General features: G+C 42.3%; 1 protein-coding gene across 6 annotated transcripts in view; it reads right to left on the bottom strand.

Moving 5' to 3' along the window:
• The window catches only part of msi2b (musashi RNA-binding protein 2b), a 259,883-nt gene that overhangs the window by 44,895 nt on the left and 202,035 nt on the right, over window positions 1–12,953 (bottom strand). For all 6 annotated transcript variants that reach the window (XM_089016911.1, XM_089016914.1, XM_089016913.1 and 3 more), the window contains exons 9-10: window positions 8,436–8,550; window positions 2,419–2,493 (exon numbers count right to left, since the gene is read on the bottom strand). In XM_089016911.1, the coding sequence (XP_088873037.1) occupies window positions 2,419–2,493; window positions 8,436–8,550 (190 nt within the window). The remainder of the gene's footprint in view (window positions 1–2,418; window positions 2,494–8,435; window positions 8,551–12,953) is intronic.

The raw sequence follows: 12,953 nt of genomic DNA, 5'->3' as shown, positions 1-12,953 counted from the left end.
AAATAAGAGTGAACCCCTAAACATTATCAAATATGCACTCATTCATGTCATGACTTCTCAGCCAGAGCTTTGTGTCATAAAATACATACATCGTTTTCATTATAACATCTACTTTGCAGCGACACTGTTCTTAGCAGATACTTTGTCTGGATATCATATCACCTCTCAGCTCACGGGGCACATTTCACTGAACTCTATTTACACATGAACGACGCAAAAGGAATATGTTGACCTGCTTATGTTGGGTCACAGCGATTTCTTTTTCCCTGTTTTAAACAACTTAAGCTATAACTACAGCAGGCATGGCAGAAAAAAACATCACCACAAATCTGTACCTTCAAATTATTTATTTACTTCAAATTGAGGTATCACTCCGCTTTTTCCGATAAATGCTGAGAGATGCTCATACATCACCACCACCACCACACTACCACAGACATCGGAGCAGTATTGGGATGACATCAGATTAATTTGATTTTATGCATTTCAACATGTTTTTCTCCAGACAGAAAATGTTGGTTGGCATGAGATCTGAGACATTATGTGCTAGAACCGAGAGACTCACTCATAATATTATCCAATCGATAATGCAAGTCAACTTTAAGATCTAAAATGTAATGCAGTGATTTTTTTGGCAACCGGTAATTGATATTGATAAAAATAAACTTTGAGATGATTCCAAGTGCAAAATAGTTTGGGTTGTCTCTCCACTTATGCTGCTTGTATTTTTAAAATCTGCTTCATGTTGTGTTTACTGTCAGCTCACATTTTTTGACCTCCACTTGTGCTGCCAGAACGCCAGCTTGAGTTTGCTCTTCCTGTGATTTTTGTCTTACTGCCATCTTACTCAATTCAGTGTTTCATCACTGATCATTGTTTTAGCACTGCTTTATCTTGACAACTGAACAATTGCCTAAAACACATGTTGCTGGTAACATTGGACCCATTGGTTTTCTGGCGCTAAAAAAAGAAAAGAAAAATGGGAACACTGCCCAGCATTTATGCCTCTTCGATCTGGTCTATTTTATTTGTGGGAATGTTTCAGCGAGGTTTTGTAGAGTGAGAAAAACAGCCCATTTCGAAAACAAGGATGCTTCCGCTAGTTTAGCAATGAAGGACACAAGTCAATATTTGTCCCGGGGTCATCTAATTTGGACAAGGGTCTTGATTTATACATAAAGAAAAAAAAATCCAATTATGTTCTCAAGAACTGAGCGAGTCCAGGGGACACTGTTGTAATCATCGGCTTTATCAAACTCTTTAAATTGACTTTAACATGGAGAGGATAATGTATTCTGCTGCGGGGAAGGTGATATCACTTAATTTGCCCCAAACAATAAACATTTTGAAAAATCCATGCTTCACTAGATTTATTGAATAAACACCGACAGTTTCTTGGCTAGTGAGAATCTTTTAAGCTTCAGTTTGCAGAGATGAATGAATGACGGATGCATAGTAAATTGGGAATTGCTATTTTGGGAAAAAAAGAAAAGAATCCTTTTTGGCACAGTTGACATCCGTTATCGAAAGAAAATGCACATGTAGTCTGCCATACATTGTTGATATTAGGCGCAAATCATGGCCACGTTTGCTCTGCAGGTGGCCACAGCTGGACCTGTCGCGGTCCCATTCCTGGATCCATTTCACAAAGATATTACAGAGATCTGAGCTGCTGTCAGCCGTTTCCCCATTTCGGCTTATCAGTGGCAGGAGGAATGTCTGGCACAGCAAACAAAGTATGTGTAAAGTCCTTAAATAAAGCATGAAATGGACGGGAGCCCTGTGAGGCCTTTTGCAGTGGTCTGCTACACCTGCTCACCCACCACAATCTAGCGCTTGGACTCCCCTTCAAGTGCCTTTAGCTTCCGAGTCAACACTTTGAATACAAAAATTCATTATTTGGCTCACCAATAGCACATTTCACCCTTCTTCATCCAGAAATTTGCATACTTTGGCTTGTGGAAAATGAAGAATTGAGCCCATTTTAGTTATTTGGTCATGGATAGCGTTCAAGTACGGCAGATTATAATTGACTTTGCTATTTTCCCCACTCAGAATCGCCGGTTAAGCAATCTGGACACATTGCATCCTTATAGCCCCGCAGGTGATTGAGTGACTGACGTGTATGTTAATGAGCATTTATGCATGCGTTCTTGTGTGCGCACGCATATGACTCAGTTGGAGAGCGCAGAACAAAGAACTGCCAGCAAATTGATATCTAATATGCATACACACACACACACACATATATACATATATACACACATATATACATATATACACACATACACCCCCCCCCACACACATATATATATATATATATATATATATATATATATATATATATATATATATATATATATATATATATATATATATATATATATATATATATATATATACACGCTTTCGACTCACCAGGGAACTGGTAGCTGTAGCTGGGTGCAAATCCAGTGTATCCACGGCCATACGTTGCCACAATATTCGGGTAACCTTTAAACAGAGAGAGTGAAAGATATTAGTGGCAAGGTTCAAACAAAATATGCTTCACACTGGAGCGTATGCCCATTCAAAACAGAACAAAAAACAAAAATAACACCAATCAAAAACATCACCATTTTGTTGAGACAATGGATTAAAACCATGATTCTTTTCCTAAACAGCTACTCCAAAATAGATCTTCTAAAAAGCCTGAGATTTAGAAAGAAGCTTTTATCAAGCAGACAACCTAATATGTATCACGTCCCACCCTCATTTACCCAGCATGAAAAATGGCGAGGTAGAAGCCATTTACTTGGTTGCTTCCAGCCTAATAAAAAGAGGTGACATGTATTCATGGCTCATCATGTTTATGGTGGATTGTCAAGTGGAGGGAAGAAAAAAAAACCTTCGCAGTGTTGGCAGAGTGACGCCAAGGACCACCCCTAAATCAATGGTCAACTGTCTTAATTAGATTAGCAACTAATTTTGATCGAGCCGCTTGTGTTGTTCTGCCAACGCATCACGTGGACAGTCATCCATCCAACACTGTCAACCAGATTCCATACAAAGAGCGCAAATACCATGGAGGGCTGACGCAACATGAACATGCGGAAGTCCTTCTCTTGGATCGGAGCCCTTTTTATTGACCAAAAATGTTGGGGCATTTTTATCAGAGAGAGTAATAACATTTATTGCCATACCGGGAGCACTCTTAGACGCCTAGCCAGTGACAGTGTTGTACTTTATGTTCTGTAGACTGCTCAGAGAGCTTCATCGATCCATGGTGCCAGATGCGCTGGCCAGATTCGGTTGCTTCAATGGGATTTGGAATCTAACTCTTTATTTCTATGTCTTTATGTCGATGTCCGCCATACTGAACGTACCAATTGGAAATATGGGTAGCACACGCGCTGAGCTATAATGGCTATGTTAGACCTATATTGGCATGTGACTTTTGCTCTTATTAAATGATCACCTTCTCTTCTCTTTAACTCATTCACTGCCATTCACAAAGTTATTCGGGAATTGAAAATATGACGTGGAGCGGCATTCCCACATTTTTTCAGGTTCTGTTTTTTCATGTCGGGTGCCGATAAAGCGCTGGCCATGGTCTCCAGCAAGATTATTCTTTTCCACAAGGGGCAGCATTTCCCCTTTTCCATGTTAGTGCTTTGTTCTAGCTTAAGCTGTTCTTAAAGTGCTGTCTAAACCAATATGTAAGTAATGCATTGTATTTTGGACAGCCACCCTCATTTCAAGCTCATAGTTCTAAAAGTCAATATTCTGTGGGTCCTGGAATTCGAGTGACAATGACAAAAACCCTGGCACTGAAGTCTGGCAGCGAATGAGTTAATGTGTGCAATTTGTTGGAATTGAGTTGAGAAAATAGATAGATGTTTTGTCAACGCTTGACTCTCTGTGGTCACCTAATCTTTTGAGTTGCCACGAGCCACAGAGAGGATAGTGTGTCATCAGAAATACTCAACCGCAGCAGATGCAGTGTCGACCTGCTGTCACAATGCTTATTAGAAGCGCAGAACCTTCAGTTAATTAGCTTGACGGGTTGAGGCCAAAGCAGCTGTGGGAAGCATATTAAGAGAAGGATGCAAGAGAGCCGTGAGGAAAGCAGTAACCAGCCCCCCCGCCCCCCTCAAAAAAAAAAAAAAAACAACACGAGGAGAGTGGGTGGATGAGAGTGTGGGCCAACATATGAGTCAGTGTGAATTTAAGTACTATCAAGGGCAATATAAACATACTGTAATTAACCTTCTAATTATGCTATATGTCTCAGTCCTTTTTCTATCTGTTTTCCACAAGCTATTGGAGCCTACAAACCATAACTCTCAACCAAATGACCTAATCTGAGAAAGTCCTTCATCCCAGGACGGAAAATGTCATCAGTCTTCACTGGGTGCAGTACAAATACTCAAACTGACCATGCAAAATTAAATTCGACATATGTCGGGTTCCTTCATGTTATAAGACTCTAAAGCACAGGTGTCAAAGTCAAGGCCCGCGGGCCAAATCCGGCCCACCACATAATTTTTTTCGGCCCGCGAAAGCAAATCAAACTTATTAAATTCCATGATGATTGCTAAAATCTGAGCCAAAATTTCATATTTTTGGATGTCAACCACAATAAAAGTCATTATTCTTGTCTTCAGATTTGAAAACGAGTTATTCATTAATTTTCTGTGTGCTCTATATGTAATATTTGAAGGGATTTAAACATTGTAATGGGTTCCCCAAATTCATAACGGCCCTCAAGAGGAAACCATAACTACAATGTGGCCCGCGGCAAAAAATGACTTTGACACCCCTGCTCTAAAGAGTCTATGGTTGCCACGGTAATTGCAACCTGTAACTTGACAAAATGATAAAGTGTCCACTGTCGTCACTGCTGTCCTCGAAAGGGTTAAAATAATACAACTTGATTGAATTAATAACAGGTAGACATTTTCAAACAAAGAAAAGTAAAAAGGCACTCAAGTGTACCCGGAGCAGAGGTTCTCTCATACATTTTAGTATTTTGCATGCATGCATGTTTCTGCGTGTGTCGATTCCGTTCTGTATGCCTCAGAGCCGGTGTCAGTTGGAATCAGAAAGGTTGACCTTGGTCATAAATATCTAATCAGTGTTTGCTGTCCATGAAAAAGATCAATTTATTCCTGACCCAATGGGGAAAATGTGTCCGCCCCAACCATCTCTCCACCTCGCGCGCAGACAAAAAAAGAAAGAAAGCGACTCAGAGAGGCGGTGAGGGGAACATTAACCCGGTGTGGATGAATGCGTGAAAAAAAGAACAATCTTCATTAGCCCCTGATGAAAAGTCATCACCCGGAAGCCACAGATGGATACCTTTCACAAAAGCTCTCATTGTTTGTTTGGGCTGAAAAGAACTGAGATGTGATACAATGAAAAGCTATTATGGGACACCAAAAATTGGATATTATGTGTTTCATATTGTCAAACAGAAGAAATGCCAAGCCAAAATTGCCGGCTTAAATGGCAAAGCCATTCTTCAAGGCTGATGTATTGCATTTAAACAGTGCTCCCATTACCAAATTTGCCGTAAAGCGTTTTTTTGTGGAAGGATAGAGAGAGAGAGAGAGAGAGAGAGAGAGAGAGAGAGAGAGAGAGAGCGTGCGAGAGAGCGCAAGAGAGAGCGCGCGAGAGAGAGAGAGAGAGAGAGAGAGAGAGAGAGAGAGAGAGAGAGAGCGAGAGAGTGCGAGAGAGAGAGAGAGAGAGAGAGAGAGAGAGAGAGAGAGAGAGAGAGAGAGAGAGAGAGAGAGAGAGAGAGAGAGAGAGAGAGAGAGGGATTTCAGGCTTTCGGGACAGCGGAGCAAGACGCACACCTTGCATTGCCCACTTTGAGTCAAAGAAAAACAGAAGTAGCAGATAGAGGAAAGGGAAAAAAAACCTGCTACTATTCCATTAAATGATTCCCGCAGTTGTGTTTGTCTGGTCCGACGGTCTGCGTCTTTGCAAGCACTTGTTTGCCTTATTAATATGCATTCTAATGTACCTACCTATTTTATGGCTCACCGACTCTGATTCACTTGAAAATCAATTATCCATCTGGCCCCCCCATATCTCGCTCAGGATCAAATGTCTATTTATTTCAAACAAACATACATCGTGCGCGGCACAATAAAGATAAATGCCTCGATTAGGAGGAGTAAACAAAAGGAGCGAGGGAAGGCTTTAATGAGATTTGGCACAAAAGAAGCTTACACTTTCTTAAATAATGAGCCACGGGTCTTGTTCTTTTTAAATTCAGAATGCAAATTATATAAAGGAATCCTGCGCTGTCCTTGTTCCAATTTTATTTAGATAAGATCATCTCTAAACAAGTTGGCGGTTAATATTCTTACGTGAACACCTCACTGCCTTTCTGTCTGCTTTGTCTCAGCGGAGGAGGAGAGTGCCACGGACACATTAGTGTGCGAAGTTCTGCAAAGTTCTCACTGCCTCTTAAAAGATGCCGAAAAGAGGACATGCAAATGACAGACGGGGAGAAGAGTAGAAAATGACGATATTTTCAGGAAACTGAACATATTCAAAATTCCTTGGCAAATTGAAGTGCCTTCGAATGGCAGCTCAGACAACTCCCGGCTGATTGGTTGCAAAGACCTTTGTGGGATATTCGCAAACATTTAAAACATTTCTTTGCAGCAAGAACAATTGTTTGTGACTGTTAAAACGGAAACGTCCGTGAACGGTGAGGGTGTTGCGACATAGCCATATATGTGTACAAATCAACAAGCAATAATCCTAGTAGGACTGTTGATAATGTTTTTATATTGCAAATGTTGTCTGAAATTGTCTTATTTGTGATAGGTTTTTCATCCACACAGTGCCAAAAGAAGTAATGGGGGTCTTTCCTTTACTCTCTCTGTCTCTCTCTGTCAGTCTCTTTCTCTCCCTATGTCTCTCTCTCTCTGTCTCTCTCTCAAATTTGTATATTTTCAACTACGCCACAAAGAACGGACAATGTGTGAGAGGATGCGCTAACGGCGCTGTCAACGTGCTGCCGGGTTTCATTATTTCTTTTTCCTTCAACCTGGAGCTACATCAATTCCGGTTTAAATACCGCAATTGAAAACCATTAAACATACAAATTTATCAAAAACATTTAGGAGTATTTAGATATTAATAAGATAGTTCTCAATGGCAAACAGTTACGTTTGACGGTAATCCACGTTCTCAGGTGGTTCCGATATTGTGTTGTCTGGTGCAGATAAAAATGCATGAATATGGCACAGAGTGCACCTGCTGTATGGGGAGAGGGACTGTGAGAGTGGGAGGGTATACTCGCAGAGCAAAACGAGGCTCATGCAATCAGCAGCATGTTTCTTTTGCTTTTGAATGAAAAAATAAATCTTTTATGTGAGGGCAAGTCCATTTGGGTGGGTCGCACATACAAATTATATGCATAAGAAGGGCAGGGAGAGAGCGTAAGAGAGATGATGGAAGGATGGAGAGGCAAGAAGGGAGAGAGTGAAATAACGTTAAATAAAAAGGGCCACGGGCATGGGCAGGATGGTAATGAAGAGGGGTAGACCGGCAGCTGAGGTCCCTGTAGATGAGATCTCTCCCTGACATGTGTGTCCCCTTCATTACCCATTAAGGGGGGCACAGTGATGAATCCTTAATATGACATTACACCAATTTTCCTCTTCATTTAGCCTGCTAATGTGCTGGCCTGCTCCTATATGACCAGAGGCTGTCTGTACCAGACTTCACCAGAAATAGACCACAGTGGCCACTGGTGGCACACCTTGAAGCCACCTAATTAGGGCCAGTGTTCAACTAATGGGGGCTTTCTTGACAGCACTTTGCCTAGGTTGACTTTTCCCTCGCAGCGACCGAACCGGTGAGCAAAAATCCATTTTGATCAGTCCTTCCGTAAAAATGAAATAATGTCCATTTAATGCCTTCTCCGTACACACGTTTAAGCGCTAAATTACTTTCCCAAATGGACTGCTTTGAAGCAACACGGGTGGCACGGAGACCCTCCGAAAATTGCGAGGGGATACCGCTGTACGCAAACAAGTCACGTCCATGCTGTGTAGAAAATGTAATATTTGCCAAGACGAAAATCCATTGGGTCATAATTTGAAATTGTTTAGGGTATCATGGCATGTCATTTCCACAAGCTGCCTTTTCAAGCAACCCACCTAAATTCTCATTTGAAATGGCTCAATAAGGCTTGCTACTTTCATTGTCGACACAAAAGGTGGAAAAAAAACACTTTCCATTAATGGGTGACGAATTCACCAGCTATACTTTTTGCACTCCTATGATGGCTTTTCGACTATTTCCAATGTAGTGAAGGTGGAATGACACTGTGCTACTAAAGATGAAAGTGATAGTAAAAATCAACATATCGCATGTCTTAAATTGTTCTTCGTTTGTGTTTTTATGACTGTTCGAATGAGGAAATGACTCACTCAGCATGCCCATCCCCAGCATGAAGGCATCCATGGTGTAGGGCAGACCCCTGGCTCGCCCTCGTGTTCCAGGCGGGAACATCACCTCCTTGGGCTGGGCCTTCTTACATTCTACCTATGTAGACAGACAAAGACACGCACGCACACAGAAACACCCGGACAGACAAACCATTAGACTGTGCAGGCACACAAGCAGACAGATCTGACAGGGCTGTCTCAGATCTTTAAGGTAGTTTTCTATTTGACTTGCACAGCCCGGCGATGCGTTCCGCGGAGAAAAAAAATAAAACAAGACAGAGTCAATCCGAGCACCTCACATTTTAGAACCGAGTCCCTGTGGAGAACTTACAATCATGCTCGGGCTGCTTTCAAGCAAAGGTTGATGCTCTCGTCGGCACGGGGCCAAATGCTTTGGGGAAATACGAGCTAAATATGTTCAGGTTTTTTTTTTGAATGCAAGGCGGAAGAAGCTCTGGTCTCCAATGGCATCTTTGTGTGAGAGGCACTTTTGTTTAAGCGGCGAGCTAAATAATGAAAATAACAATTTAGGCATGATTGTTAAATGTCGCGTAACAAAGCAATGTGTGTGCCGCATGTGAAATGTACAAAATACTATTTTAATGTAGGTGTGTGGGCTGTGTTGGTTCTCCAGTGTCCAATTCCACACGCAGCGTTTGTCTCCCGTCTGCGTTTCGTCTTCTCACTCCAATTTCGGTTTGAGCGCCTTTCTTCATTCCCCATCCTGCGTGAATGACAGACCCTCCTCCAACATCACACATATCAAATGAAGGATGTGACAAGGGCAGATAATGTGAAAGGATCAAGACGAGAGTCCTATTTACCACGTGTCTACCCCCACCATGGCGAATTACGGAGAGGTGGGAGTAGCTGACGAGGGTCAGTTCTTGGTTGCTCTTTAGGTAGGCCGTATGCATCTGACACGCTGCCCCATCTATTTGCTCCGTTGCCTACTTGGCATCAGCCCATCCGTATGTTTGTCTGTTTGCCTCCTTTGCTTCTCCCTATCGACTCTGCTTAAACAGAAGCCTCCTCGGCTGCTACGATTCAAATGTCAACCTGGCCTGCTGTGTGAGAGAGGCGAGAGCACCTGCGCTGCGTACACCTCAACTATGAAACACCGAGGCATTCATACAAATAGACACACAAACATGCACATGTAGTCTGCAGCGAATAGTACGAGTGGGCATGTTCTAACTTGGCTAAACTACGAAAAACAAACAAATGCAAAACAATTTTTCCGACTCCCGAGAATATCGATATAACGAGACTTTACTGTATATATAAAATTGCGTAGATATTTTCACAGCCCCGCTTTGTTCAGCGGCAAGGTCGGTCCTGTTGGACAGTCTGTGGCTGGAAAAATGCATGGCTTGAGGAGCCCGCCATGAGAAGAAAGGGGCGGCAGCGCAAAGCGCCGATGCATATGTAGAACTGGCGCGGCTTGGAATTGATGCGGATTTACGTAGGACAGGAGATGTGAGACAGTCTCTTTTCGTCAATGGATGCTACAACTTTGTGTTTGCTTTCAACAATTAGCTTGTAGCAGACGTGCACATTTCACCACAACATCCCTGATCCACTGGTGAAAAGGATGCTTTGATCTGCTCTTTCATCTAGAACTGCTTCAGACAACAAAGGAGGTGCAAGAAGTGCTTAAGATTGAATGACTGTCTGTGTCTTTTGTGTTGTGTCACATTATTTGTTAATTAGCTTTTCTTTCTTGTTTTGACTTCAAGAGGGCGCAGCGAGGGTGGCTGCCTTTACAGCTGCTCCTGTATTTGTTTTTCTACTTCTTCCTTTCCTCTTACTGTCATCACTATGCTGCTGTGACATTTAAAGTTATCCACTGCAAGACTAATGAAGGCTAATCTAATCCAATCATACAAAAATACAGACCGGCTAATACATATATCTCAACCTTTTGAATATTAACCAATTCTAATAGAAGACAATTACATATGCAAAAATTAAAAGAATGGTGAAACATCACTCATAGGACGTACCATATGAAGGTGCTACTAAATAAAACCTATTATTTTTGCTAAGCTATGCAAGTGGTTTCAAGAATGAATAAACCGGCTCTACCTAATGAAACAGAAGTAAAATAAATGGTCTTGCATATGAAATTATTAAATTTCCTAAATATTCTGCGACAACGATGATAACAAAACAGCAATGGCTGTTTGAAAGGGATCAAAAAGCAGTTGAGTCGACAGGATCTGTGTGTCAAATGATGCCACGTACAAATGATAGTTAAGGTCATTTGAAGAAATTTGTGATTTCAGACATGTAGCTGACGGCACTAATCAAAACCCAAGAAGTCACATTCACTTCCAAAACAGCTGATGCCCCCCGTGGCAGATTACAATAATCCATACAATCAACAACATAAATTAAACCAACTGTCAGACTAATTTCTCTAGGTAGCCATTGTCCACAGAGAAATCTGCAGCAAGAAAGCAAAACAAAACACTTTCTTTCAAAGTTGCCGTGTAGCAGAGTTGCCAGAAGTGAAACTCTGCAAGACTGAGAAGCAGATCGGCTGAAGGAGAATTTTCCCGCAGTCGCCTGGCCGCCGTCATGGCAACTTTGACCGTCTCACTTGCCACCTCGCTCTGACATGAGCGCTGAAAAACTGAAACTGGAACGGACAAACCTATCAGAAAGAAATCTCGAGGCATTGCTGGATTTCTCAGATCGTTGACATCGGGGCAACAAATCCAGCAAGTCTCTGCCCACATCGTATACCGAACAGTAGCCCCCACCCTCAACCAATTCTCAGGTTACCTGCTGCGAGAAAGACAGACTCTGGTGTGAGTCATGCCTACATGCATACAGACGCAGGTCTTTGATATTCAGAGAGAGGGCGCCTTGTCATGGATTCCAAACCAGCCAGGGGCAGGGATCTGGCGGGGCGTGAGTGTGTGGGTGTTCCCCTGCTTCAAACAGTCAGGAGTATGTAAAGGAGAACGGTGGGGAGCTTTCAAAAGAGACTCAAGTTAAAGAACGTGAAAATAGAGGAGGACAGACCGATTGAACAGTCAATTCTGAATATGATTAAGTAACGCAAGGGCGCGGCAGTTGGAAAGTAGGGAAATGATATTTTTTCACATGGATGCTTTCCAGGGAAAACTTTTTGTGTTGTGACAGCTTCGGGAACTCTCAAAGTCAAGAAAAGGGGAAGAGTTTTTGTGATTTGTGGTCTGACTGGGATGACCAAAATAAGTGTTCCAAGCACCTGTTTTAAACGACAATAACGGTGATACAACATGGAGCCAAAAATGTTAAATGCAAGGCTAAATCGATGAGAAGGTTTCTTCAGCCGTAATCTGTACTTTTTTGAAGGTGTCGGACGTTTCGCCTCCTATCCAACAGGCTTCGTCAGCGAACTAAAGTCTTACTGGTAGTATCGGCCCTATTTATATATCCCTAATGTCGAGACGTGGCGGCGCCGGACACAGCTATGATAGGTCCCTACTCTCAGGTTGGGGGGAGCAGAGGACCACTCCCTGTGGCCCCACTGATTGTTCCTACATTCCTGACTAACGACTGGCCTGTTTGCCCTAATCCCTCCGGTATCACGTCATCAGCATTACGAATGTTGTCTAACCTGTTTTGCCTTAGCAGGCTATTGTATGAACGAGCCAAATTGAACCTCACCCCACCAGACCGGTTTAATGAAGGATTTTGTTGTTTTTTGAGAATCGCTTCGTTTACTCCCCTTTCAAACCATCGATGTTCCTTCGCTAAGATTTTAACCTCATTGTCGTCAAATGAGTGGTTGCTAGCTTTTAGGTGCAAATGTACTGCCGATTGAGGCAGGGCTAACATTCTAATTGTTACTGTACTCATCTTACTTAAACCACAACACTTTTTTCAAGACCACTGATCACGATCCTTCACGGGTAAATTCAATTTACACAATAAAGTATATGTTTGTATACTTATATAATCCACACACATGCACAGATTTGTCAACAAATAGGATATTTTAGACATTTATTACATCAATATCATGATGTTTGCAGATGACATTGTGATCTGTAGCGAGAGCAGGGAACAGGTGGCGGAGAAACTAGAGATGTGGAGATATGCCCTGGAAAGGAGAGGAATGAAGATCAGTCGCAGCAAGACGGAATATATGTGTGTGAATGAGAGGGATCCAAGTGCAAGAGTGATGCTACAGGGAGAAGAGATAAAGAAGGTGGAGGATTTTAAGTACTTGGGGTCAACTGTCCAGAGCAATGGAGAGTGTGGAAAAGAGGTGAAGAAGCGTGTCCAGGCAGGCTGGAGCGGCTGGAGAAAAATGTCAGGTGTGATGTGTGATAGAAGGGTTTCAGCTAGGATGAAAGGAAAAGTGTATAAAACCGTGGTCAGACCAGCCATGATGTTTGGACTGGAGACAGTGCCACTGAAGAAAAGACAGGAAGCAGAGCTGGAGGTAGCAGAGCTGAAGATTTTCTTTGAGAGTGACCAGGTTGGATAGGATCAGGAATG

This window comes from Hippocampus bargibanti, linkage group LG16 (assembly GCF_051943395.1).
Source record: "Hippocampus bargibanti isolate YZ-2025 linkage group LG16, ASM5194339v1, whole genome shotgun sequence".
Taxonomy (NCBI): domain Eukaryota; kingdom Metazoa; phylum Chordata; class Actinopteri; order Syngnathiformes; family Syngnathidae; genus Hippocampus; species Hippocampus bargibanti.
This window is presented reverse-complemented; position numbering and strand designations above follow the sequence as displayed.